This window comes from Berghia stephanieae, chromosome 14 (genome assembly GCF_034508935.2).
Source record: "Berghia stephanieae isolate SIO BIC M18660-M18661 chromosome 14, UCSD_Bste_1.3, whole genome shotgun sequence".
In the NCBI taxonomy this organism is placed as follows: Eukaryota; Metazoa; Mollusca; class Gastropoda; order Nudibranchia; family Aeolidiidae; genus Berghia; species Berghia stephanieae.
The window spans coordinates 30,829,080-30,855,481 of record NC_088373.1 but is presented as its reverse complement, the minus strand read 5'-3'; the positions used below and the strand labels follow the sequence as shown (position 1 = coordinate 30,855,481).

General features: G+C 38.5%; 1 protein-coding gene across 2 annotated transcripts in view; it reads right to left on the bottom strand.

Annotated features, from left to right (window-relative positions):
• LOC144959843 (uncharacterized) overlaps positions 1–26,402 on the bottom strand; it is a 96,153-nt gene that overhangs the window by 65,215 nt on the left and 4,536 nt on the right. For both annotated transcript variants that reach the window (XR_013642694.1, XM_078892630.1), the window contains exons 2-4: positions 21,258–21,497; positions 18,342–18,573; positions 14,611–15,026 (exon numbers count right to left, since the gene is read on the bottom strand). Coding sequence is in view for 1 of the 2 variants with exons in the window: in XM_078892630.1 (XP_078748756.1) it covers positions 14,611–15,026; positions 18,342–18,573; positions 21,258–21,470 (861 nt within the window). In the remaining variant the exon portion in view is untranslated. The remainder of the gene's footprint in view (positions 1–14,610; positions 15,027–18,341; positions 18,574–21,257; positions 21,498–26,402) is intronic.

Genomic DNA, 26,402 nt, shown 5'->3' with positions numbered 1-26,402 from the left:
AAAGCGCCTTGAGCACATTTAGTGGATATTGCGCAATATAAAGCTCAATTTAAAAAAAAATTAATTAAAAATTGTTGGTCTTATCTTTGCCAACGACAATCAACAGTTATAGAAAACGTTCAAAGTCAAAGACGAAAACGGTAAGGGCTGCCTGAAGCCGGTGATCGTGAAAATACTAAACGAAAGAGTGAAAAATGGAGAGGCCTCTTCGTATGGGAACAAAACAGACAATGGACGTTTCGGGTAAAAAACCCTTAGTCAGCACAACAATACACAAATTAACGTGGAAAACACATAAAATAAAATGCAAAAGGAAATAACCATTTGTTACAGTGAATAGCATAATCAGTCGGATGGTGGAGAGGTTTGAACTGAGATATTGCCAAGTTTAGTTAGAAGGTCAAGATGGAAAAGCATGAAATTTGAGAAAAGTTGCTGGATACCTTTCCCATACATCTGACCATAACATCATGAAAAAAAATCACCCGATTTACTTTAAATAAAGATTAAAATGCTATGGGGAGCACATTCATTCAGAAAATGAAACAAAAATTAAAAAAAAAAAAAATTAAAAAAATGTAAATCCAAAATGTCCCCCTTCCGACTGATTATAATAATAATAATAATCTTGATTGTCCAAATAAAAGGCAATTCATGTGAGGTAAACAATGCTATAACAGTTTGGTTCATGGATTGAACATCAACACATTTACAAATAAAGACACAGACATTCACAAACTACATGCAAGCACATTGTTTCTACACATGTATACAAAAGAAATGAGCGTACATACATACATACATACATACATACATACATACATACATACATACATACATACATACATACATACATACATACATACATACATACACAAAACAGACAGACAGAACGATACGATTTATTTGCTGGGACCATAATATTATAAATATTATGTCTTTTTACTTGTATTGTGTAATGATGATGTATGATGATGATGATATGTTTTGTTTTATGCCATGCGCTGATACATATACCAAGTTGTAACGATTTCTCATATGAAGATAGAATGAAAAGAACAAAAAACAAAACAAAACAAAACAAAACCCAACGTCCAGTTCAAAGTCAAACAGCTTAACCACTGAACCATAGAGGCACCACAGTTCCTGCATCTTGTTGACCTTCAGCCATAAAGACATCATGGGGGGAAAGAAGAAGAAGAAGAAGAAGAAGAAGAAGAAGAAGAAGAAGAAGAAGAAGAAGAAGAAGAAGAAGAAGAAGAAGAAGAAGAAGAAGAAGAAGAAGAAGAAGAAGAAGAAGAAGAAGAAGAAGATGAAAAAGATGAAAAAGATGAAAAAGATGAAAAAGATGAAAAAGATGAAAAAGATGAAAAAGATGAAAAAGATGAAAAAGAAGAAGAAGATGAAAAAGAAGAAGAAGAAGAAGAAGAAGAAGAAGAAGAAGAAGAAGAAGAAGAAGAAGAAGAAGAAGAAGAAGAAGAAGAAGAAGAAGAAGAAAAGAAGAAAGAGAAAAGATGAAAAAAGATGAAAAAGATGAAAAAGATGAAAAAGAAGAAGAAGATGAAGAAGAAGAAAGAAGAAGAAGATGAAGAAGAAGAAAAGAGAAAGAAGAAGAAGAAGAAGAAGAAGAAGAAGAAGAAGAAGAAGAAGAAGAAGAAGAAGAAGAAGAAGAAGAAGAAGAAGAAGAAGAAGAAGAAGAAGAAGAAGAAGTACATGAAGAAGAAGTACATGAAGAAGTACATGAAGAAGAAGTACATGAAGAAGAAGAAGAAGAAGAAGAAGAGAGAAGAAGAAGAAGAAGAAGAAGAGAGAAGAAGAAGAAGAAGAAGAAGAAGAAGAGAAGAAGAGAAGAAGAAGAAGAAGAAGAAGAAGAAGAAGAAGAAGAAGAAGAAAGAAGAAGAAGAAGAAGAAGAAGAAGAAGAAGAAGAAGAAGAAGAAGAGAAGAAGAAGAAGAAGAAGAAGAAGAAGAAGAAGAAGAAGAAGAAGAGAAGAAGAAGAAAGAAGAAGAAGAAGAAGAAGAAGAAGAAGAAGAAGAAGAAGAAGAGAAGAAGAAGAAGAAGAAGAAGAAGAAGAAGAAGAAGAAAGAAGAAGAAGAAGAAGAAGAAGAGAAGAAGAAGAAAGAAGAAGAAGAAGAGAAGAAGAAGAAGAAGAAGAAGAAGAAGAAGAAGAAGAAGAAAAGAAGAAGAAGAAGAAGAAGAAGAAGAAGAAGAGACACCATACCTTACTTAATAGGCCTACAGAAGAAAAAGAGCTGATTTCACATTCTATAGATAGTATGAAGTTGGCGTCACTCAGGTCTTTGTTATTGCTTTTCGCCATCCGCGTTTATGAGAAATTCTCACTAAACTGTGTATTAACCAGACTATAAACGTTCAAGGTTACACATAGATTTGTGTGTTGGTCCGTTATACTTCCGGATGGCAATGTTATGAGCTTCTTAGCCAAGCGCATACTATCTATAAAGATACCCAAGTCAAATTGTCCATGCTCTGCATGCCATTCGGATTAGAGTTATTTTATTTGTTTTCTTTGGTTATGCTGACACGAGATGATAACTTTGAAGATATTTATCACCAGAATTCTATTTTTTGTTTGTTTGTTGCTTTAGGTCTCTTCCAACACAATTGAGGTTATATGAGAGACCGCTGAAACAAAAAAAAACAAGCAAGCTAACAAAAATAGTACAAATGTAAATCAAAATCATAACCTAAAGATATCATAAGCTAAATTATAAATAACTAAGAACAAACAGGCAGAAGATTTACAGGGAAAAAAAAATATCCCCTATCAAAAATACAATCACAAACCAAAGAAGCAGGATAGGCTAGTAAAGAGAAGAAGAACGACATCACTATCGGATCGTACACCCAAGCGAACATCATAGGTATATGATTCAAGGGTGATGCTCCCATCCAACCACCCGCACCAGAATTCTATCATAATATTATTCGACAGACCTCATTTATCCAACGTACTCACAGGACATGGAATGCAGTCCATTTTGAGCTTGTGCTTTTATATAGGGCAATACCCACTAAACGTGCTCAAAGTGCGCTTTACAAAGGGTCCCTGATCAACAGCTAAACATAACATGCAGAATGAGACATGACGCCTGTTAGGCGATATTACATTTTTTCCCCGACAGAGACAGGGCTGCTAACGGTCAGGTACTCGTTTTATACCTATGGTGAGAGAAAATGAGTAAGGGAGCCTTTTCCAAGAACTCAACTATGTGCCGAGCGAGGCTCGAACCCTGTACCTTCCGATCTGAAAGCGAGTGTCATACCACTAGACTACATAGTCGCATTTTAATAGAAAAAAAAAAATGCTGAATCAATAAATGGTTTCAAAAATGCAGATGGTAGAGAACCCCATGCCTTGAAGTACGTAAAAAATGAGATGTGTTTTTACTCATCTTTATGATGAAAGGGGGGGGGGGGGGGGGGGGGGCGAGTGACCGAGTGGTTAAGGCATTAAACTGTGACCCTGAAGGTTCCGGGTTCGAGCCCCGCTTCAGGCACTTTGGGTTTTTTTTTCTCTCTTGAGCAAGATTATTAACCCCAATTTGTTCACTTGGACAACATGGGCGATTCCTGTTGATATCAGACATCTGTTCTGATGAAATATCTATATTCCTTCATGGAATGCCTAGGCGACGATATCTTATGGTGTCGTGGCGGAAGGGCATAATTAATTTTTTTTTTTAATTTTTAAGGATACTTACAACAAACACTGTAAACAAGCTCAACCATAGAAGTCACGTTTAACTAGCCTTGTGTTTTATGTCTATGAAGCTTACGACAAACAATATAAACAAGCCAAACCATGAAAGTCATGTTACACTAGTAGCCCTGTGTTTTATGTCTATGATGCTTACGACAAACAATATAAACAAGCCCAACCATGGAAGTCACGTTTTATTAGTAGCCCTGTGTTTAATGGCTATGATGCTTACGACAAACAATATAAACAAGCCCAACCATGGAAGTCACGTTTTATTAGTAGCCCTAGGTTTTATGTCTATGATGCTTACGACAAACAATATAAACAAACCCAACCATGGAAGTCACGTTTTATTAGTAGCCCTGTGTTTTATGTCTATGATGCTTACGACAAACAATATAAACAAACCCAACCATGGAAGTCACGTTTTATTAGTAGCCCTGTGTTTTATGTCTATGATGCTTACGACAAACAATATAAACAAGCCCAACCATGGAAGTCACGTTACACTAGTAGCCCTTTTTTATTCAGAAAAGTGAGTGGAGCAGGCACTTATGTTGGTAACAACAAGATATGAAGTGAATAGAAAAGTGCCAGAAGACAATAGAGAATAAAAATTTTTCGCGGCGGTGGTGGGGTTTGAACCTGCGACCTTATTGGTACGACAACTCCGCCTGGCAGGTGAGAGTGTGGCTCTACCGTGTGAGCTATCCACGAACACAAAAATATTCGTTTCAAACTCAAAGTCATTACTAGATCCCTCTCTCACCCACTTCTTGAGACCGCCGATTCGTTCGTACACCACCATCGCGAATAATTTGACCAGCAGTTAAGCTTAAGCCAATATTCTCAACACAAACATATAACATAGAAACGATTGAGACATTGAGTATGCTCCGGTGTATGGGGTGAATTTTTTATTCAGAAAAGTGAGTGGAGCAGGCACTTATGTTGGTAACAACAAGATATGTAGTGAATAGAAAAGTGCCAGAAGACAATAGAGAAAAAAAATTTTTATTCTCTATTGTCTTCTGGCACTTTTCTATTCACTTCATATCTTGTTGTTACCAACATAAGTGCCTGCTCCACTCACTTTTCTGAATAAAAAATTCACCCCATACACCGGAGCATACTCAATGTCTCAATCGTTTCTATGTTATATGTTTGTGTTGAGAATATTGGCTTAAGCTTAACTGCTGGTCAAAATTATTCGCGATGGTGGTGTACGAACGAATCGGCGGTCTCAAGAAGTGGGTGAGAGAGGGATCTAGTAATGACTTTGAGTTTGAAACGAATATTTTTGTGTTCGTGGATAGCTCACACGGTAGAGCCACACTCTCACCTGCCAGGCGGAGTTGTCGTACCAATAAGGTCGCAGGTTCAAACCCACCACCGCCGCGAAAAATTTTTATTCTCTATTGTCTTCTGGCACTTTTCTATTCACTTCATATCTTGTTGTTACCAACATAAGTGCCTGCTCCACTCACTTTTCTGAATAAAAAATTCACCCCATACACCGGAGCATACTCAATGTCTCAATCGTTTCTATGTTATATGTTTGTGTTGAGAATATTGGCTTAAGCTTAACTGCTGGTCAAAATTATTCGCGATGGTGGTGTACGAACGAATCGGCGGTCTCAAGAAGTGGGTGAGAGAGGGATCTAGTAATGACTTTGAGTTTGAAACGAATATTTTTGTGTTCGTGGATAGCTAACACGGTAGAGCCACACTCTCACCTGCCAGGCGGAGTTGTCGTACCAATAAGGTCGCAGGTTCAAACCCCACCACCGCCGCGAAAAATTTTTATTCTCTATTGTCTTCTGGCACTTTTCTATTCACTTCATATCTTGTTGTTACCAAATAAGTGCCTGCTCCACTCACTTTTCTGAATAAAAAATTCACCCATACACCGAGCATACTCAATGTCTCAATCGTTTCTATGTTATATGTTTGTGTTGAGAATATTGCTTAAGCTTAATGCGGTCAAAATTATTCGCGATGGTGGTGTACGAACGAATCGGCGGTCTCAAGAAGTGGTGAGAGAGGGATCTAGTAATGACTTGAGTTTGAAACGAATATTTTTGTGTTCGTGGATAGCTACACGTAGAGCCACACTCTCCTGCCAGGCGGAGTGTCGTACCATAGGTCGCAGGTTCAAACCCACACCGCCGCGAAAAATTTTATCTCTATTGTCTTTGGCACTTTTCTATCCTTCATATCTTGTTGTTACCAACATAAGTGCTGCTCCATCACTTTTGAATAAAAATTCACCCATACACCGGAGCATACTCAATGTCTCAATCGTTTCTATGTTATATGTTTGTGTTGAGAATATTGGCTTAAGCTTAACTGCTGGTCAAAATTATTCGCGATGGTGGTGTACGAACGAATCGGCGTCTCAAGAAGTGGTGAGAGAGGGATCTAGTAATGACTTTGAGTTTGAAACGAATATTTTTGTGTTCGTGGATAGCTCACACGGTAGAGCCACACTCTCACCTGCCAGGCGGAGTTGTCGTACCAATAAGGTCGCAGGTTCAAACCCCACCACCGCCGCGAAAAATTTTTATTCTCTATTGTCTTCTGGCACTTTTCTATTCACTTCATATCTTGTTGTTACCAACATAAGTGCCTGCTCCACTCACTTTTCTGAATAAAAAATTCACCCATACACGGAGCATACTCAATGTCTCATCGTTTCTATGTTATATGTTTGTGTTGAGAATATTGGCTTAAGCTTAACTGCTGGTCAAAATTATTCGCGATGGTGGTGTACGAACGAATCGGCGGTCTCAAGAGTGGGTGAGAGAGGGATCTAGTAATGACTTTGAGTTTGAAACGAATATTTTTGTGTTCGTGGATAGCTCACACGGTAGAGCCACACTCTCACCTGCCAGGCGGAGTTGTCGTACAATAGGGCGCAGGTTCAAACCCACCACCGCCGCGAAAATTTTTTCTCTATTGTCTTCTGGCACTTTTCTATTCACTTCATATCTTGTTGTTACTAGTGCCTCTACTCATTTTCTGAAAAAACACCCACACCGGAGCATATCAATGTCTCAATGTTTCTATGTTATATGTTTGTGTGAGAATATTGGCTTATAGCTTAACTGCTGGTCAAAATTATTCGCGATGGTGGTGTACGAACGAATCGGCGGTCTCAAGAAGTGGTGAGAGAGGGATCTAGTAATGACTTTGAGTTTGAAACGATATTTTGTGTTCGTGGATAGCTCACACGGTAGAGCACACACTCTCACCTGCCAGGCGGAGTTGTCGTACCAATAAGGTCGCAGGTTCAAAACCCCACCACCGCCGCGAAAAATTTTTATTCTCTATTGTCTTCTGGCACTTTTCTATTCACTTCATATCTGTTGTTACACTAGTAGCCTGTTTTATGTTATGATGCTACAAAAACAATATAAACACCCAACCATGAAGTCCATTTTACTACAAACCCTGTTTTTGATTCTAATGATCTAACGCAAACATATATACAACCACAATGGAGTACGTTTATACAAACCCTGTGCTTTATTGTATGATGTTACGACAAACAATATAACAAGCCCATACGATCACGTTTTACAGTGTAGTAGCCTGGTTTTGTCTATGATGTCGACAAACATTAAACCACCACCTGGAAGTCACTTTACTAAACCTGTTTTTATGTCTATGATGCTTCGACAACATTAAACAAACCCAACAATTGAGTAGTTTACTACAAACCTGTGCTTTATCTATGATCTTACGACAAACAATATAAACAAGCCCAACTATCGAAGTCACGTTTTACTAGTAGTAGTAGCCCTGTGTTTTATGTCTATGATGCTTACGACAAACAATATAAACAAGCCCAACCATGGAAGTCACGTTACACTAGTAGCCCTGTGTTTTATGTCTATGATGCTTACGACAAACAATATAAACAAACCCAACCATGGAAGTCACTTTTTACTACAAACCCTGTGTTTTATGTCAATGATGCTAACGACAAACAATATAAACAAACCCAACAATGGAAGTCACGTTTTACTACAAACCCTGTGCTTTATGTCTATGATGCTTACGACAAACAATATAAACAAGCCCAACTATCGAAGTCACGTTTTACTAGTAGTAGTAGCCCTGTGTTTTATGTCTATGATGCTTACGACAAACAATATAAACAAACCCAACCATGGAAGTCACGTTTTACTACAAACCCTGTGTTTTATGTCTATGATGCTTACGACAAACAATATAAACAAACCCAACAATGGAAGTCACGTTTTACTACAAACCCTGTGCTTTATGTCTATGATGCTTACGACAAACAATATAAACAAGCCCAACTATCGAAGTCACGTTTTACTAGTAGTAGTAGCCCTGTGTTTTATGTCTATGATGCTTACGACAAACAATATAAACAAGCCCAACCATGGAAGTCACGTTACACTAGTAGCCCTGTGTTTTATGTCTATGATGCTTACGACAAACAATATAAACAAACCCAACCATGGAAGTCACTTTTTACTACAAACCCTGTGTTTTATGTCTATGATGCTAACGACAAACAATATAAACAAACCCAACCATGGAAGTCACGTTTTACTACAAACCCTGTGTTTTATGTCTATGATGCTTACGACAAACAATATAAACAAACCCAACAATGGAAGTCACTTTTTACTACAAACCCTGTGTTTTATGTCTATGATGCTTACGACAAACAATATATACAAGCCCAACCATCGAAGTCATGTTTTATTAGTAGTCCTGTGTTTTTTGTCTATGATGCTTACGACAAACAATATATACAAGCCCAACCATCGAAGTCATGTTTTATTAGTAGTAGTAGTCCTGTGTTTTATGTCTATGATGCTTACGACAAACAATATGAATAAACCCAACCATGGAAGTCACGTTTTACTACAAACCCTGTGTTTTATGTCTATGATGCTTACGACAAACAATATAAATAAACCCAACCATGGAAGTCACGTTTTACTACAAACCCTGTGTTTTATGTCTATGATGCTTACGACAAACAATATAAACAAACCCAACCATGGAAGTCACGTTTTACTACAAACCCTGTGTTTTATGTCTATGATGCTTACGACAAACAATATAAATAAACCCAACCATGGAAGTCACGTTTTACTACAAACTCTGTGTTTTATGTCTATGATGCTTACGACAAACAATATAAAAAAACCCAACTATGGAAGTCACGTTTTACTACAAACCCTGTGTTTTATGTCTATGATGCTTACGACAAACAATATAAACAAACCCAACCATGGAAGTCACTTTTTACTACAAACCCTGTGTTTTATGTCTATGATGCTTACGACAAACAATATAAATAAACCCAACTATGGAAGTCACGTTTTACTACAAACCCTGTGTTTTATGTCTATGATGCTTACGACAAACAATATAAACAAACCCAACCATGGAAGTCACTTTTTACTACAAACCCTGTGTTTTATGTCTATGATGCTTACGACAAACAATATAAATAAACCCAACTATGGAAGTCACGTTTTACTACAAATCCTGTGTTTTATGTCTATGATGCTTACGACAAACAATATAAATAAACCCAACTATGGAAGTCACGTTTTGCTACAAACCCTGTGTTTTATGTCCTTTTCAAAAAGGAATTCTGTCATGTGAACGTTTGTTTGAATTTTATATTTAGTTCTATTTGTGTGCCTGATGTGCTGGTGTTTCACTGTCATGTCAAATTCATCATTAACATTTCTTTCTTTTTAAAGAAACGAATTTTCCTTGTCAATTTTGAAATTCTAAAAATGGATGCTATCATCCCAGTGACATGAAGTCCTAGTATCATCCCTAACAATCTTAGCCATTTTATCTCCGTTGCAAACCACTCTATTGAAATGGGTCAATGTATGTATGGCCTTCACAGCCACGAGGCCCATGGAGTCGGAGTTTATCCCGGTTTCTATAGCTTGAAACAGACAGACAAAAGCAATTACTTGCTATCCCTTGGGTAGGATGCTAGTCTATCGCAAAGTATTTTCTGCGAGATATAGCAGACCTAACTACTACTGGGTGGACAGGGGAGGGGTCAGAAAAAAATCTCGACTGCACTCAGGATCAATCTCGGTTCTGTAGCGTGTGAAGCGAGTGCTCTACCACTACCAACTGAACTATCGTGTGTGAAGCGAGTGCTCTACCAACTGAACTATCGGGGAAATCTCATTAGTCACGGTGCTTCAATCTATCTATTTATAATGACAATATTCAATCTTCTAGGAGAGCTGGAGCGGTCTGGGATGTGCTGGCAGAAGATGGAAAGACTGGCCAACGACAGAAGAGGATGGGAAAGCTTCATAGGTGGGATGAGGACTGAAGAAGAAGAATATTGAATCACTGTGGACAAAATCAACGAGGATGAAGAAGACAAAAAGTAATCACCACGGTGCTCAGTCGTCACCCACCCAAACACTAACCAATACCCACAGTGCTCGGTCGTCACCCATCCAACACTAACCAATACCCACGGTGCTTGGTCGTCACCCATCCAACACTAACCAATACCCACGTGCTTGGTCCTCAGTCGTCACCCACCCAAGCACTGACCACCACGGTGCTTGGTCATCATTCGTCCCCCATCCAAACACAAACCGTTTTGGTTTGCTTGTTTTTAAGTGTTTTACGGTGCTTGCAACACAATAAGGTCATATCAGCGCCAGTAAAAAGGAAGAAAATGGGATAGTAAAAAGTTCTAGAATTACAATTAAAGCACCCAAGAAAAGGGAAGACAAAGGGAGAATTGGTTCAAATGGGCAACAGATGTAGATTCCAAGAGCACACTATCAAAGTACTTAGTTTGAGATCACCTAAAAGTCTCATCCACACACAAGAACAGGTCCCTAAGAGGAATACACTCAAATGTTTACAAATCATAATATATATGCAAGCATAACATAATACAGTGCATAACAGAGAGATGATTTACAAGGGGAAAAATATAATCTCCATAAACTATAAACCATGCATTCACCTGTTTCCCTCCCAGCCAAGAACTCAGGCCAGGGTCAGGACAAAACTAAGTAATCTCATTCCAAGACAAAGACGGAAAGCAAGTAGGAAAACAGATATAAGGCGATAGAAGACACAGTAAGTACCTCCCTGCCCACTATGGGAGGTCAGGAACCCCACCCAGATACATGGGGATAGAAGACACAATAAATACCTCCCTGCCCACTATGGGAGGTCAGGAACCCCACCCAGATACATGGGGATAGAAGACTTAATAAATACATCCCTGCCCACTATGGGAGGTCAGGAACCCCACCCAAATACATGGGGATAGAAGACTTAATAAATACCTCCCTGCCCACTATGGGAGGTCAGGAACCCCACCTAGTGCCTGCTCCCTAATGTGTCATGAAATGAGACAGTCAAATTTGAGAGTAAATAAATGCGGCACATACAGTGAAACAAAACAAAACAAAAAAACAAGGGTTGAAAACATTGTCGATTTGCAATGCTTAGTTTTATAACTCGTAGATGATGAACATTCAAAAACTCCTCGACAAAGCTGCAAGGATTAGAACTGAGACAAAAAAGATTAGTGGAGAAAATATTACCCATGTTTTAAAACAGCTTCAATTACATTGGGTGCCTGTCGAGAGGAGAGTCTAGTTCAAGATGGCCTGTATTATTTTCAGATGTATTCATGGCTTAGCACCGCAATACCTCATGTCATTGATATCGGAGAACAGGCCCAGCCCGGGGTCTTTGCTCCTCACTACACATCACTTTAGAAAGCAATCATGGGTGCCAGCAGGAAGAAGTACTGAAACCTGAAACTAATATCTCGACACTTTGCCAAACCTGAAAATGTTCCTACTGAAAATGCGGCCTAAACTTTACTCTTATTTCATTACCGTTTTTATACCATTATTAAACGATTACACAGCAAACATATTGACACAATGAGGAAATTAATTTGATTTTAAAACCAACTTACATAGTGAAATACTCACAGTGCAGTTGAATCACGTCTTCGAATTTTTACAGATGCTATTTGGTTATTTTACTCAAAACACTGAAACCGGAGGTATTTGACTTCGAGATATCGCGAAACCGGAATTCCAGCGGAAAACTGGCACCCATGAAAGCAATTTAAAGGAATCTGTCTTTAGCAAAATCCTCAGAAATTGCATTTTACTTTACGGCACCAACATTTCTGGAAATCTCTCTCTGCCTTTACCAGAAGTGCTCATACTATTGAGTGCCTCAAGTCTAGACTGAAGACAGAATATTTTAGATTAACTTTCCCCGTAATGGGGAGGGGGCGAAGTGGCCGAGTGGTTAAGGCATTGCACTGTGACCCGGAAGGACCCGGGTTCGAGCCCTGCTTCAGGCACTTTCATTTCTTTCCTTGAGCAAGATTATTAATCCCCAATTTGCTCACTTGGACAACATGGGTGATTCCTGTTGACATCAGACATCTTGTTTGATGAGTTATCTATATTCCTTTGTGGAATGCCTAGGCGACTATGTCTTATGATGTGGCGGAAAAGGCATAATTTAAAAAAAAATTTTCCCCCGTAATATTTCAAAATCACATTCTTCGTACTCCATTGATATCAGCATGACTGAAATGGACATCTACAATTGTAACATCTAATTCTCTACAATTCTCATGTCACCGCCAACCCATGTGTACGTACTATGGACAGCCAAAATGGGTCACCGCCAACCCAGGTCCATGTAAATGTGTACGTACCATGGACAGCCAAAATGGGTCACCGCCAACCCAGGTCCATGTCAATGTGTACGTACAATGGACAGCCAAAATGGGTCGGTTTGGACGAATTCAATCCCTCGTGGGGGCGGGGACCTACACTCCTCTAAGCTTGGTGAGAAGTTGCCAGGCTTTGATACCAGTAAGAGGAGACACTGGGTAGCTGCGAATCGGCTTCGGTCGAGGAGCTGCCTACCGGCCGGTACGTTACATCAGTGGGGTCTAACTTCCTGTCCAATATGTCCACGCTGTGGGCAAGAACCCGAAACGGCAGAGCATCTAGTCGAAAGGTGTGTTGTGACGATGCTACCAGGCGGGTTCGCGACGGTGCACGAATGCGGACCGGACTTTGCTGATTGGGTCGATCGGATAATAGTGTGAACCATAAGAAGCTGCTGCCAAAATGGGTCACCGCCAACCCAGGTCCATGTAAATGTGTACATACAATGGACAAACAAAATAGGGCAGATTTTGGAAAAATGTGTACAGTCCTGAAAAAACTTTAATTAGTGCTGAATCTGATTATGTAAACGTTGTGGCTCGAAGCTCACAGAAATAGGTAACATTGTGAAATTGAATGTAAGCTTCAATTTAATAAACGAAAACAGATTAAAAGGATGTTTCAGGATTTCCCTTTATCAACAAAACAGGATGAATATATCTCATTTCATCCATCCTGTTTTGCTGATAAAGGGGAAACCCGAAATATCCACATTACCTGTTTTCGTTTATCAAATTGAAGCTTACATTCAATTTCACTTTGTCATTTGTTACAGTGAATGACATAATCAGTTGGATGGTGAAAAGGTTTGAACTGAGAAAGTCAAAAATGAGTTCTTGTCATAAATGATTAAATCAACCCTTTTTGTACATCTTCGGGACGTATCAAAGCTTAATTTCACTTCTAAATAATTTTTACAACTAGTCAAGTTGAAAAAGTATGAAATTTGAGAAAAGTTGCTGGATACTTTTTCCATACATCTGACCATAACTTCATGAAAAATCACCCGATTTACTTCTAATAGAGATTAAAATGCTCTGGGGAGCATATTCTTTCAGAAAAGGAAAAAAAAAAATGCAAATCCAAAATTTTCACCTTCAGACTGATTATGTCATGCAGTGACATTCACTAAATATGATAATGGGCAATTAGACCATACTAGCAATACTAGGATCGCTATTCAAATCAATGAATAAACTCTTGACTTTATAGACTATTAAATAATATCGACCACCAGAACCCACATATAAATCTGATATGACCCAGCCAGAAAACATTATATTGAATACGCTTCAACAGTCACAACGTCACTTCCCTCTTATTGACGAATGGTAACTTAGTAACTGGCTCTAAACTATCGGAACAATGGCGGACGCCCTTATGAAATATTTCTCCAACGAGCATAACAGCGTATCCAGAAGAAAAAAAAAATTATAAATCTGATCATGTTTTGACTTTTACACATTCTGATCACAAGGCATATATGAAAAGTTCTAGCCAGCATGAAGAATAAAAAGAACCCAATTTTCTTTGTTAAGAACCAGGCTGCTCATTGCTGGGCGGATGTGACATCAGACTATTTAATCCAATTCCCTATAATGAACTTCCGGGTCAACAAACAAAGTGTTTAAGTACACTAAAAGAGTGTATAAATGTTAAAATGTTTAAATAACAGAAATATAAGAATGATTACAATCCCTATCAAAATGTGTACAATGAACAAAAATGTGTAAGAAAACACACGTTTTAAACTTAAGCTTTTATACAGGCCCATATACACTAAATGTGCTCAAAGCGCTTTACTAGGGGTCCCTAGCCAACAACAACACTAAACATGTAGGACATAACATGACGCCTGTTAGGCGATATTACACTTTTTTATTTTTCGGACAGAGACAACGCTGTTGATGGCCAGGTACTCTATTTACACCTGAATATGGTGAGCGAATATGAGTAAAGAGCCTTTTACAAGGACTCAACTATGCGCAGGGCGAGGCTCGAACCCAGGACCCTTCCGATCTGAAAGCAAGTGTCGTACCACTAGGCCACATAGTACTGGCAATACAAAACATTCCCCCCCCCCCCCCCCCCCAATCCCATACTGCTTATTAATCCTTACCTCAGCAAGTTGTAACAAGGCAGAATTCGAAGTGACACTTTCTAACAATGACGATGACGACGGCGACGACAACAACGACGAAGAAGGTGCATTTGGACACCTGGACTTCTGACTTTTCATCGGTGATGCTGTGGTTGTTGAGTGAGGAGATGACAACAATGGCGAGAACAGTGACGAAGATGATAAGGATGATGATGAGGATGATGATGGTAATGTAGACGAGGATAAAATGGACGACGCTTGTCCCATGTGTGGCTTTGTGGGAGGTTGGGGTGAAATAGGCGTGAATGAAAATGGGTAGGAGGAGGAGTATGAGGAAGGGGCAGGGGACGATTTGTGGGATGCTGGGATAGGTCTAGTCTTGGAATCCTTGCCAGCGGTCAGTAATAGATTGAGTCCTCCCATCTGGCCTGGATCTGGTTTGATAAAAAAAAAAAAAAAGATTAAAAGTGATGACCTTGACATTCACATTTTTGTTTTGATTATTTGGTTTTGTCCTCACCCTCCCCCCGACCCACCTTCATTTTTGACGGTATATTTCTTAGAATAGTATTGGTGATTGAAGGACACAGATATGAATGAAAGAAAGTGTCAGTAAAAAAGGAAGATGATAGAGCAATCAAAATATATTCACTCAATTATTACCAATGCAAGTACAGAAAAAAAAAAGAGAAAAAAAAAAAAAGAAGAAAAGAAAAATTAAGAGAAAAAGAAAAAAAAGAAGAAGCGGAAAACCATGAGAAAAAGAAACACCCAACCCCCCCCCCCCCTCCCCAGCCCCCAAACAAATCAACAAAACTATACAAAACCAAAAGTCACCTCGCCCTAGCTCAATTTGCGGCCCTGCACTGCGGCTAACACCTGGGTTATTCCAGTCTTCGCTTGGAATAGTTAGACCCTAGAGACAAATTTCCCCTATGGGATGAATAAAGGGAATTTTATTTTTTTATTTATTTATGTCAGTACTACAGTCGTTTTCAAAACCCATGATCACACATTTCGACCTGTTTCCCCTCAAACAAACCGCTTGTTATATTTTGTCACAACTCTTTGCATACAGTCTTAGATTTGTATTGTCACAACTCTTTGCATACAGTCTTAGATTTGTATTGTCATAACTCTTTGCATACAGTCTTAGATTTGTAATGTCACAACTCTTTGCATACAGTCTTAGATTTGTATTGTCACAACTCTTTGCATACAGTCTTAGATTTGTATTGTAACAACTCTTTGCATAGAGTCTTAGATTTGTATTGTCACAACTCTTTGCATACAGTCTTAGATTTGTATTGTCACAACTCTTTGCATACAGTCTTAGATTTGTATTGTCACAACTCTTTGCATACAGTCTTAGATTTGTATTGTCACAACTCTTTGCATACAGTCTTAGATTTGTATTGTCACAACTCTTTGCATACAGTCTTAGATTTGTATTGTCACAACTCTTTGCATACAGTCTTAGATTTGTATTGTCACAACTCTTTGCATACAGTCTTAGATTTGTATTGTCACAACTCTTTGCATACAGTCTTAGATTTGTATTGTCACAACTCTTTGCATACAGGCTTAGATTTGTATTGTCACAACTCTTTGCATACAGTCTTAGATTTGTATTGTCACAACTCTTTGCATACAGTCTTAGATTTGTCTTGTCACAACTCTTTGCATACAGTCTTAGATATTACTTGACCAAAGGAATCCAAAATAAGAATTACATAGCTGCCAACTTTTCAAAAATAAAATAAGGAACACCCACTTGGCCCGGGATGAGGGGACGTTGTGCCCCCCCGCCCCTCTCCCCTATCGAATTGTACCATATAAAAGTCCACCGTTTTAATTACTACTACTACTAACACTAACACATTTAAGACAACAGAGGCTAGTGTTGCTAAATTATCGGGTTAGGTTCCAGCACATTTGAATCGTTATGAAATGACACATTCCACGATGAGACAAAAATTTCAGAACAGACAAAATAAAGAAAGAATCCAACTGCCTTAATTTTGATAAGGACCAATACACAAGAAGCACAATTGTAAAATAAATGAAATAACTTAGGATGTTTAGAAATGCATAACTGCCAACCTGATACATCACTTGAGATGGGGTTTTAAGATAAAAATAAGGGAGACTGGCTAAAAAGTAGGCGATTGCATATATTTTCTTTCATGCAACATAATGGTTTTTAAGTAGTACGTAATAGTATTTGTAGTAAATTGAACCTCTAATTATTGGAGAACTCCTACCTCTTTACTTTGACAAGGTAAAAAGACCTAAAAATGGAGTATACTTAATTCACCGTTATAAAAGCTTGCTTGAAAAAAAAAACAACAACTTAGAATCAGATCAACATTTTTTTAAAGGATTGAATTTATATTCCATAAATCAATAAAGGGAAATAATCATTGTAATGTTTAATCTATATAAGCAATTGATTTTCTGATTGAATACCTTTCAATTAAAGATGTCGATTTAATTTTATTATTAATTAACACAAAATTTGTAACAAATAGTGAAAGTATCACTACTATCTGAGAACATTAAAAGTATATTCGAGGCCAACATGCATATTTTATGCAAATCTCCAATACATTATGAAAGGTTTTAGTGAAAACTGGCGTCATATCATCAACTAGATTTTTTTTAAATTGTTGAAAATCATTTATGATAGAGAGGTATAATTCAAATTACAGAGCTACATGGGAATGAAGGATATTATGCTGTGTTGATTTAAACCCTGCCCATCATCTCTCGCTGGACACTAATAATCATAATCATAATAATAATAATAATAATAGTAATAATAATAATAATCATAATAATAATCATAATAATAATCATAATCATAATCATAATAATAATAATAATAATCATAATCATAATAATAATCATAATAATAATAATAATAATAATAATAATCATAATAATAATAGTATAGTAGTAGTAATAATAATACTAGTAATTCATTAGGCCTTTTCACCACAAATTAGCTAAAAAGTACAAAATAAATACGGATTTTGAACTAAAAATACGGACTTACGGACTCAGGAAGCCAAATACGGAACAAATCCGTTGTCTTAAGGAACGGTTGGCAGCTATGGAATTATAATGTATTTTATTTAGTTGTCACGCATTTGATAAATCCTTTGATGTTTTGCTTTGTTTTCATTTTTATCAACCCGAACATTAGAATTTTAATAGTTTGTTTGTTGCGCTTTTTTTTATAGCGCAATATCCACTACATGTGCTCAAAGCGCTTTACAAGGGGTCCCTGGCCAACAGTAACATTTAACATTTAGGACAGGACATGATGCCTGTTAGGCAATGTTACAATTTGCGAGTAAAGAAAGAGCCTTCTCCAAGGGTAGTTGTAGTAGTAGTAAGTAGTAGTAGAAGTGGTAGTAGTAGTAGAAGTAGTAGTAATAACAGTAGTAGTAGTAGTAGTAATAGTTGTAGTAGTAGTAGTAGTAGTAGTAGTAGTAGTAGTAGTAGTAGTAGTAGTAGTAGTAGTAGTAGTAGTAGTAGTAGTAGTAGTAGTAGATATTATTATTATCATCATTATTTAAGTAATACTGAGAATTAAAAATTCGTATTTTTCCATAAAAATTAGTAATTGGCCATGAAATTTGTCTAAAATTCATAAAATAAAATTACGAAAAAATTCGTAAGATTCGACAGGTATGCCGTGTTCTTCAATAAAACGACAGAATACAGTAAAGGGTACCACCTACCGGCTAATTTCCCAGGAGTAATCTCCGTGCTGACTCGGATGTCCTGCAAATGCTGGGGTTTATGACTGGAGGCCGAGGTGGACGATTTCCCAGCGTAGGTTGTTGATGTGTTGACAAGAGAGGCAGACGCACCACCATCGTTGCCGTGTTTGGATGTTGCGTTGCCAGAATGGACCTTGTCAGAGCTGTGCCATTTGTAGCCGGGATTGGCCTTCATGAAGGCGTCTTTGTACTGGAAGGGTTGAAAATAATAATAATAATAATAATAATAATAATAATAATAATCATAATAATAATAATAATAATAATAATAATCATAATAATAATAATAATAACGTTTATTCGTACAATCCCGTGACAAAACAGCTCTAGGCGCACAAAATTGTAAAACATCATTATAAACATTTTTGTTAACACATCCATTTATACAAGTGCACACACACACACACATACCCTCACAACGACAGACACATTCACCAAAACGTGTATGTCCATACAGAGACGAAAAATAACTTAACATGAATTATTGAATAAAAATCATATCAGGATATTTAACAATAATGGCAGATAAAGGGAGATTATATTGTGTCATGAGAATTCTGATGTAACAAATGTATATCTAACAAAAATAGGATGTTTTATAAGATGAGGTTTTAATTTCTTTATAAAAATAAAATTTAAAAACTACTACATGACTATTTAAGATTAAGGTAAGATAGCATGCCCTTGGCTAAGAAGCTCACAACATTGCCATCTGGAAGTATAACTTAACAGACCAACGCACAAATCTATGATATTTTGGAATGAAGTTATTGAAATTGTTTATTTTGCGACTCTTACAGAAGGACTCGAGTGAAGATGGGGAAATAAAACAGACGTGATTCTAATTAATGGGATGATTTATTCTTAGATAATGATGATTATGATAATGATTCTGACATAGGGGTTTAAAAAAAACTCTTTTTTTTTTTTGTTCCATTTTCAGTCATAATGACGAAGGGATAGGGCTTCAAACTAGTGATGGGCATGACAGAAGTGGGCGTGGCGCCTGTGATGGTGTTGATACATACCTGCCTACTTTTACGGGATCGTCCGTAATTCTTACGGAAACTAGGTAACAATTTCGGACATATGGAAATGGAAGAAATATTACGGATTTTGATTTCACAGCAATTTGGTCGTAGTGTGGGAGGAATTTTTTTTTTTGTTCTTATAAGTTCCTGCAGTTATCAAAAAAGAATTAAAAAAGTCCCCTTAAAGTTATAAAGTCGAATGCTTAGTTCAAGCCCATGATAGCTTAGTTGATTGCCAGTTCCAATGATGACATTTCTTTTACGTATGGAAGGTTGTAGATACGCAGTATTTTTAACAAATTTTTGTTGTTGTTGTTGTTAATTGGTGGAATATTACTAAAATTGTACCATTTATTACGGATGAATTTTGTGTTGGCTACTGATTTTGAAATGTTCAAGTAGACAGGTATGTTGAGAATGAATGGGTTTGGAGCATGACGTAACTATAGTACTCTAGTCGGCCATGATTTGGAGTGTTTTGGAAATCATGTAGAGTGGCGAATGAACTGTACTGAAATACAAACCCAAATAATATTGTATCAAATCAAGAAGAAAAGACTATTTCTGTGCGAATTTAGGCTTTTATTTCCTGATAATGCACGGTCCTCTTATATATATATATATATATATATATAAGAAAGACTACTAGTGGACCGTACATTATATATATATATATATATATATATATATATATAGTCTATCTCAGTTTAAACACCCCCCCCCCCCCCCCCTTTTTTTTTCAAATTTGCATAATTTCGGCCCCAAATAGAATCATTACAAAATTCAAACTGCATTTTGTCCTGAAATGGTGCCTCTATTCAAATAGGTACTACTGTAATATGTGATTGAAATTTTTTCTGACATCCGACGGGTTTTGCCAGAGGCTCACACCCCACTACCCAAATGACCAACAATGAGATGACCACACCACACTACCCAAATGACCAACAATCAGATGACCACACCACACAACCCAAATGACCAACAATCAGATGACCACACCACACTACCCAAATGACCAACAATCAGATGACCACACCACACTACCCAAATGACCAACAATCAGATGACCACACCACACAACCCAAATGACCAACAATCAGATGACCACACCACACAACCCAAATGACCAAGAATCAGATGACCACACCACACTACCAAAATGACCAACAATCAGATGACCACACCACACAACCCAAATGACCAACAATCAGATGACCACACCACACAACCCAAATGACCAACAATCAGATGACCACACCACACAACCCAAATGACCAACAATCAGATGACCACACCACACAACCCAAATGACCAACAATCAGATGACCACACCACACAACCCAAATGACCAACAATCAGATGACCACACCACACAACCCAAATGACCAACAATCAGATGACCACACCACACAACCCAAATGACCAACAAACAGATGACCACACCACACTACCCAAATGACCAACAATCAGATGACCACACTACATAACCCAAATGACCAACAATCAGATGACCACACCACACAACCCAAATGACCAACAATGAGATGACCACACCCCACTACCCAAATGACCAACAATCAGATGACCACACCACACAACCCAAATGACCAACAATCAGATGACCACACCACACTACCCAAATGACCAACAATCAGATGACCACACCACACAACTCAAATGACCAACAATCAGGTGACCACACTACACAACCCAATTGACCAACAATCAGATGACCACACCCCACTACCCAAATGACCAACAATCAGATGACCACACCCCACTACCCAAATGACCAACAATCAGATGACCACACCCCACTACCCAAATGACCAACAATCACCTGTTTTGCCAAGAGAGTAAAGCTGGCTTTTTCCTGTTTGTCCATCTTGGCCCAGATGTCTCCCAGCACGCGTGTTATGCTGCGATTGTCCATCTGTGGATGCTTCTCCCGCACTTTGCTGCGATGACGCTTACAAAATATCAGGAAGGCGTTCATGGGACGCCTGACTGCCTTTTTGTTCTTACTACTACTACTACTGCCCTCTCCTTCCATTGTGTTGTGTGGACTGTCGTCTGAATACTGTGAAAGAGAAAGAATAAAAAAAAGATATTTTTCTGCGAGAAGGTATGGAATTACCTCCCCTCAGTGATATTCAACATAATGAGAGGAAGTCATCCAAGTTTATGGTTCCCCACTCGAGAGTGAATTCCCACTTGTATTCGTTCATACCATCAACATTGAGACAGTGGAATAGTCTCACGTCTCCAATCAAAGAAAAATACTGTGGTCTGTGGGAGCTTCAGAATATGAAGTAACAGACTTAAAAGGAAGGTGGTGATGAGAAGAAGGAGAAGAAGAAGAAGAAGAAGAAGAAGAAGAAGAAGAAGAAGAAGAAGAAGAAGAAGAAGAAGAAGAAGAAGAAGAAGAAGAAGAGAAGAAGAAGAGAGAAGAAGAAGAGAAGAAGAGAAGAAGAAGAAGAAGAAAGAAGAAGAAGAGAGAAGAAGAAGAAGAAGAAGAAGAAGAAGAAGAAGAAGAAGAAGAAGAAGAAGAAGAAGAAGAGAAGAAGAAGAAGGAAGAAGAAGGAAAGAAGGAGAAGAAGGAGAAGAAGAAGAAGAAGAAGAAGAAGAAGAAGAAGAAGAAGAAGAAGAAGAAGAAGAAGAAGAAGAAGAAGAAGAAGAAGAAGAAGAAGAAGAAGAAGAAGAAGAAGAAGAAGAAGAAGAAGAAGAAGGAGGAGGAGGAGGAGGAGGAGGAAGAGGAAGCCCATACTTGCAATCCGCTATCTGAAACCCACGTAAATATTGTTCATTACAACAAGGTTAAATCAAGCCCATACTTGCAATCCGCTATCTGAAACCCACGTAAATATTGTTCATTACAACAAGGTTAAATCAAGCCCATACTTGCAATCCGCTATCTGAAACCCACGTAAATATTGTTCATTACAACAAGGTTAAATCAAGCCCATACTTGCAATCCGCTATCTGAAACCCACGTAAATATTGTTCATTACAACAAGGTTAAATCAAGCCCATACTTGCAATCCGCTATCTGAAACCCACATAAATATTGTTCATTACAACAAGGTTAAATCAAGCCCATACTTGCAATCCGCTATCTGAAACCCACGTAAATATTGTTCATTACAACAAGGTTAAATCAAGCCCATACTTGCAATCCGCTATCTGAAACCCACATAAATATTGTTCATTACAACAAGGTTAAATCAAGCCCATACTTGCAATCCGCTATCTGAAACCCACATAAATATTGTTCATTACAACAAGGTTAAATCAAGCCCATACTTGCATTCGGCTATCAGACCTGCAAATATGTGCAAGTCGATTATAATCATATCCACGGTGTTATTCTCAATCCGTGTAGAGTCAGGGTCTCTCTAATCCGGATGTCTCTATTACCCAGACAGGACGCCTAGGGGACAGATTCTTTATTCTTTAATTTTACACCGTAATCCAGAAATTCTTGTTTCCGATTTCGAACAACCACAACAATAAAGAGGATTTATGACTCTATATTCAGAACATTGAAGTGACCGTCACCGTCGGTCCCCCTACTTTAAACTACCCTAAAACGATAATCAAAAATCTTCAGGACCTCGCGAAAGATAATTTTTAAAAAATATTTTAAAATACACGAGTAAGAACAAGCCTAATAAACCGCAAACTGGCCAGTGATGAAAGCAATATAGCCCTATTCTTGTTTGCTGCAACAAAAGGCTTCGATTACCAATTGTTTTGTTTTTAAACGTTTTACGGCACTTGCAACACATTAAGGTCATATCAGCGCCAGTAATAAGGAAGAATATGGGACAGTAAAAAGTTTTAGAATTACAATTAAAGCACCCAAGAATAAGACAGACAAAGGAGAATTGCTTCAAATAGGGAACAGATGTAGATTCCAAGAGCACACTATCAGTGTACTTAATTTGAGATCACCTAAAAGTCTCATCCAGACACAAGCACAGGTCCCCACTAAAAGGAATACACTCAAATGTTTACATGTCATATAATACATAAACAAAACATAGCACACTGCATAACAGAGAGATAATTTACAAGGGAAAAAATATCATCTCCCAAAACTTATTATACATTTGACTGTTTCCTTCCCAGCCAGGGCCAGGAAAAAACCAAGTTATCTCATTCCAAGACAAAGACAGAAAGCATGTTGGAAAACAGACATAGGGGGAAAGAAGACACAGTATGTACCTCCCTGCCCACTATGGGAGGTAGGGAATTTGATTACCAAGTTCTGAGGTCAAAACTACACATATCAATGGTCGGTCTTTATCTCAAAAATGCTTGGCTTCCCTGGACAGAGTGAGAGTTGTGATTGTTGAAGTGGCATAACTATTTCAGTAGCAGGATGTATAGATAGTATGTGATTGGCTAAGAAACTCACAACATTGCCATCCAGAAGTACAACGGACCAACACACAAAACGATGTGTAACCATAAACATTTTTAGTCTGGTTAATACAGTTAAGAGAGAATTACTCATAAACGTAGATGGCAAAAAAACAACAATAACAAAGACCCGATTGACGTCATCTTAGTTCTGTCTATAGGCAGATTCCTATGATTACGGGACATAAAAGAGCGAGGATGGATGATCTTTATTGACGACCAGCATATAACTGGACTAGAAAATAAGATAACCATCACTCTAACACAAGAAGATGAATTACACAACAAGGTATAAATCAAGTCGTCCTCCAGAAGATGTCGTTTTACACTTCCAATGAAATAGGAACCAGTTAACTGTCATCACACTTTTCTTCCTTATTAGTGTAATGTGGTAGTCATGTACCTCCCTGACAACTTGAGAAATTCCGGTGGCTATGAAAAATTTCTTGTCAATTATAAAACATTTCTATCACAAGACAAAATAATTGTTGAAATAATATTGTTTGTTTGTTTTTAAGGGCTTTACGGCGCTTGCAACACATTTTGGTTATATCAGCGCCAGGAAAACGAAAGAAAATGGGATAGTAAAAAGTTATAGAATTACAACTAAAGCACCCAAGAGAAAGTAAGACAAAGGGGAACTGGGAACAAATAGGGATCAGATGTAGATCCCAAGAGCACACCACCAATGTACTTAGTTTGAGATCTCCTAAAAGTCTCATCCGGACACACGTACAAAATCCAACAAAGAGGAATACACTCAAATGCTTACATTATACATTCAAAATAACAAATACTAATAATAAATAACAGAGAGATGATTTATGTTTCCCTCCAGCCAGGGCCAGGACAAAACCAAGTAATCTCATTCCAAGACAAAGACAGAAAGCATGTTGGAAAACAGATATAAGGGGATAGAGAGGCACAGTATGTACCTCCCTGCCCACTATGGGAGGTCAGGATCCCCACCCCGTTAAAAAAAAAAGAGCCAGAACCCAACACCATCCCACACCACATAAATATTGTCTCTTGCTTCAGCATCAACTCCCAGTGGAAGGGGACATGAGAGGATATTCTAACTGTTGTATTGTATTTCTGTTTACTTACAGGTACCATATTAAGCATGTTTCTGTATTGTCGATCAATAAAGAATATTGAATTGCAACAAATACTTAATAGAGTTATTTATACAGAAACAAAATGACTGACATCAGATGTCCCGCACCGCAGTATGACTTTGCATGGGCCGCAACTACACCACCCGAAATCCTATTGAAACTCCTGGACATGCACGAGAGGATCACCCACCCATCCACCACTCATGTCTCTACGCCCACGGCTACGGAGATCAAAGCTTAGAAGGTGAAACGCCCAGTCGTCTGTGCATCCGGGACAAGCGAAGAATGGACATACTTTGCCTAACGCTGGGCAGAGTATTTAGCGGGCCACACGCCTCACTGGTGAGGACATCATTTTTCAACCACTAGAATGCTGCCAGGAGACCCTCCACAAGGACCTCACCAGGAGTTTCAACAACCTCACATCATATGACGAGTCCACTCTCCTTGACCACATAAAATCCCTCACTGTCCGCCAAGAGAACGTCATGGTGGCTAGACTACAACTTCGACAGGACAGGGATGAACCTGCAAGGACCTTCTCCGCGTGCCTGAGAGGTCAAACGAGTGTGTGTCAATTCAACATCGTGTGCGAGTGCGGAGAGCACCCATCATACAGTGATCAAATGATCAGGGACACCCTCATCATCGGCCTCGACGTCCTTGGCCAGTCCAATCAAGAGATGTCCCTCGATGAGACCATCATCTTTATTGAGGCCAAGGAAAGCGGAAAACGTTCTGACGGACGCATAAACCCAAAGCACCCGGAGCAATGGATGCAGTGAGCAGTTTATACAGACAGACAGAGAGAAGACGTCTTCATGGGCGGGCTGCTGACAGAAGAGCAGGTTTCCAAACACATCCTTGTGGTCACTGCAGCAAGGCCGGACATGGCGGTGGAACGCAACAACGTGTGAATTACTGCCCGGCCTACGACCACATCTGTACAAACTGCAACATCCCCCACCACTTCAAAAGTGTGTGCTGCAAATCCAGACAGAGGCCCCATACCAGTCAACAGAACTCTGCAACAGTCTCCTGGTGTCACAGAATTGTTGTATGTGCTAAGAAATCTGGCAAACTCAGGCAAACAGTCGACTTCTAAGCACTGAATCGCCACGCCACACCCAACCCCCATTCCATCAAGTCTGCACAGTCCCCGCAAATTCCCGGAAGACCACATTCGATGCCTGGAACGGCTATCACAGCATCGCGCTGGACCCCAGAGACAGAGACCTGACTACATTTATAACACCCTGGGGTCGGTATAGGTATTGTGTCTGCCCTCAGGGATACATTGCATCAGGTGAAGCCTACACCGGGCGGTTTGACAAGATGGTCAATCCCATCACCAACAAAACAAAAGTCTTTCGGGTGACAGAATGGCTGGACACATGTGGCCGGAATGGTATAATCCTCAATCCATCAAAATTTTCATTTGC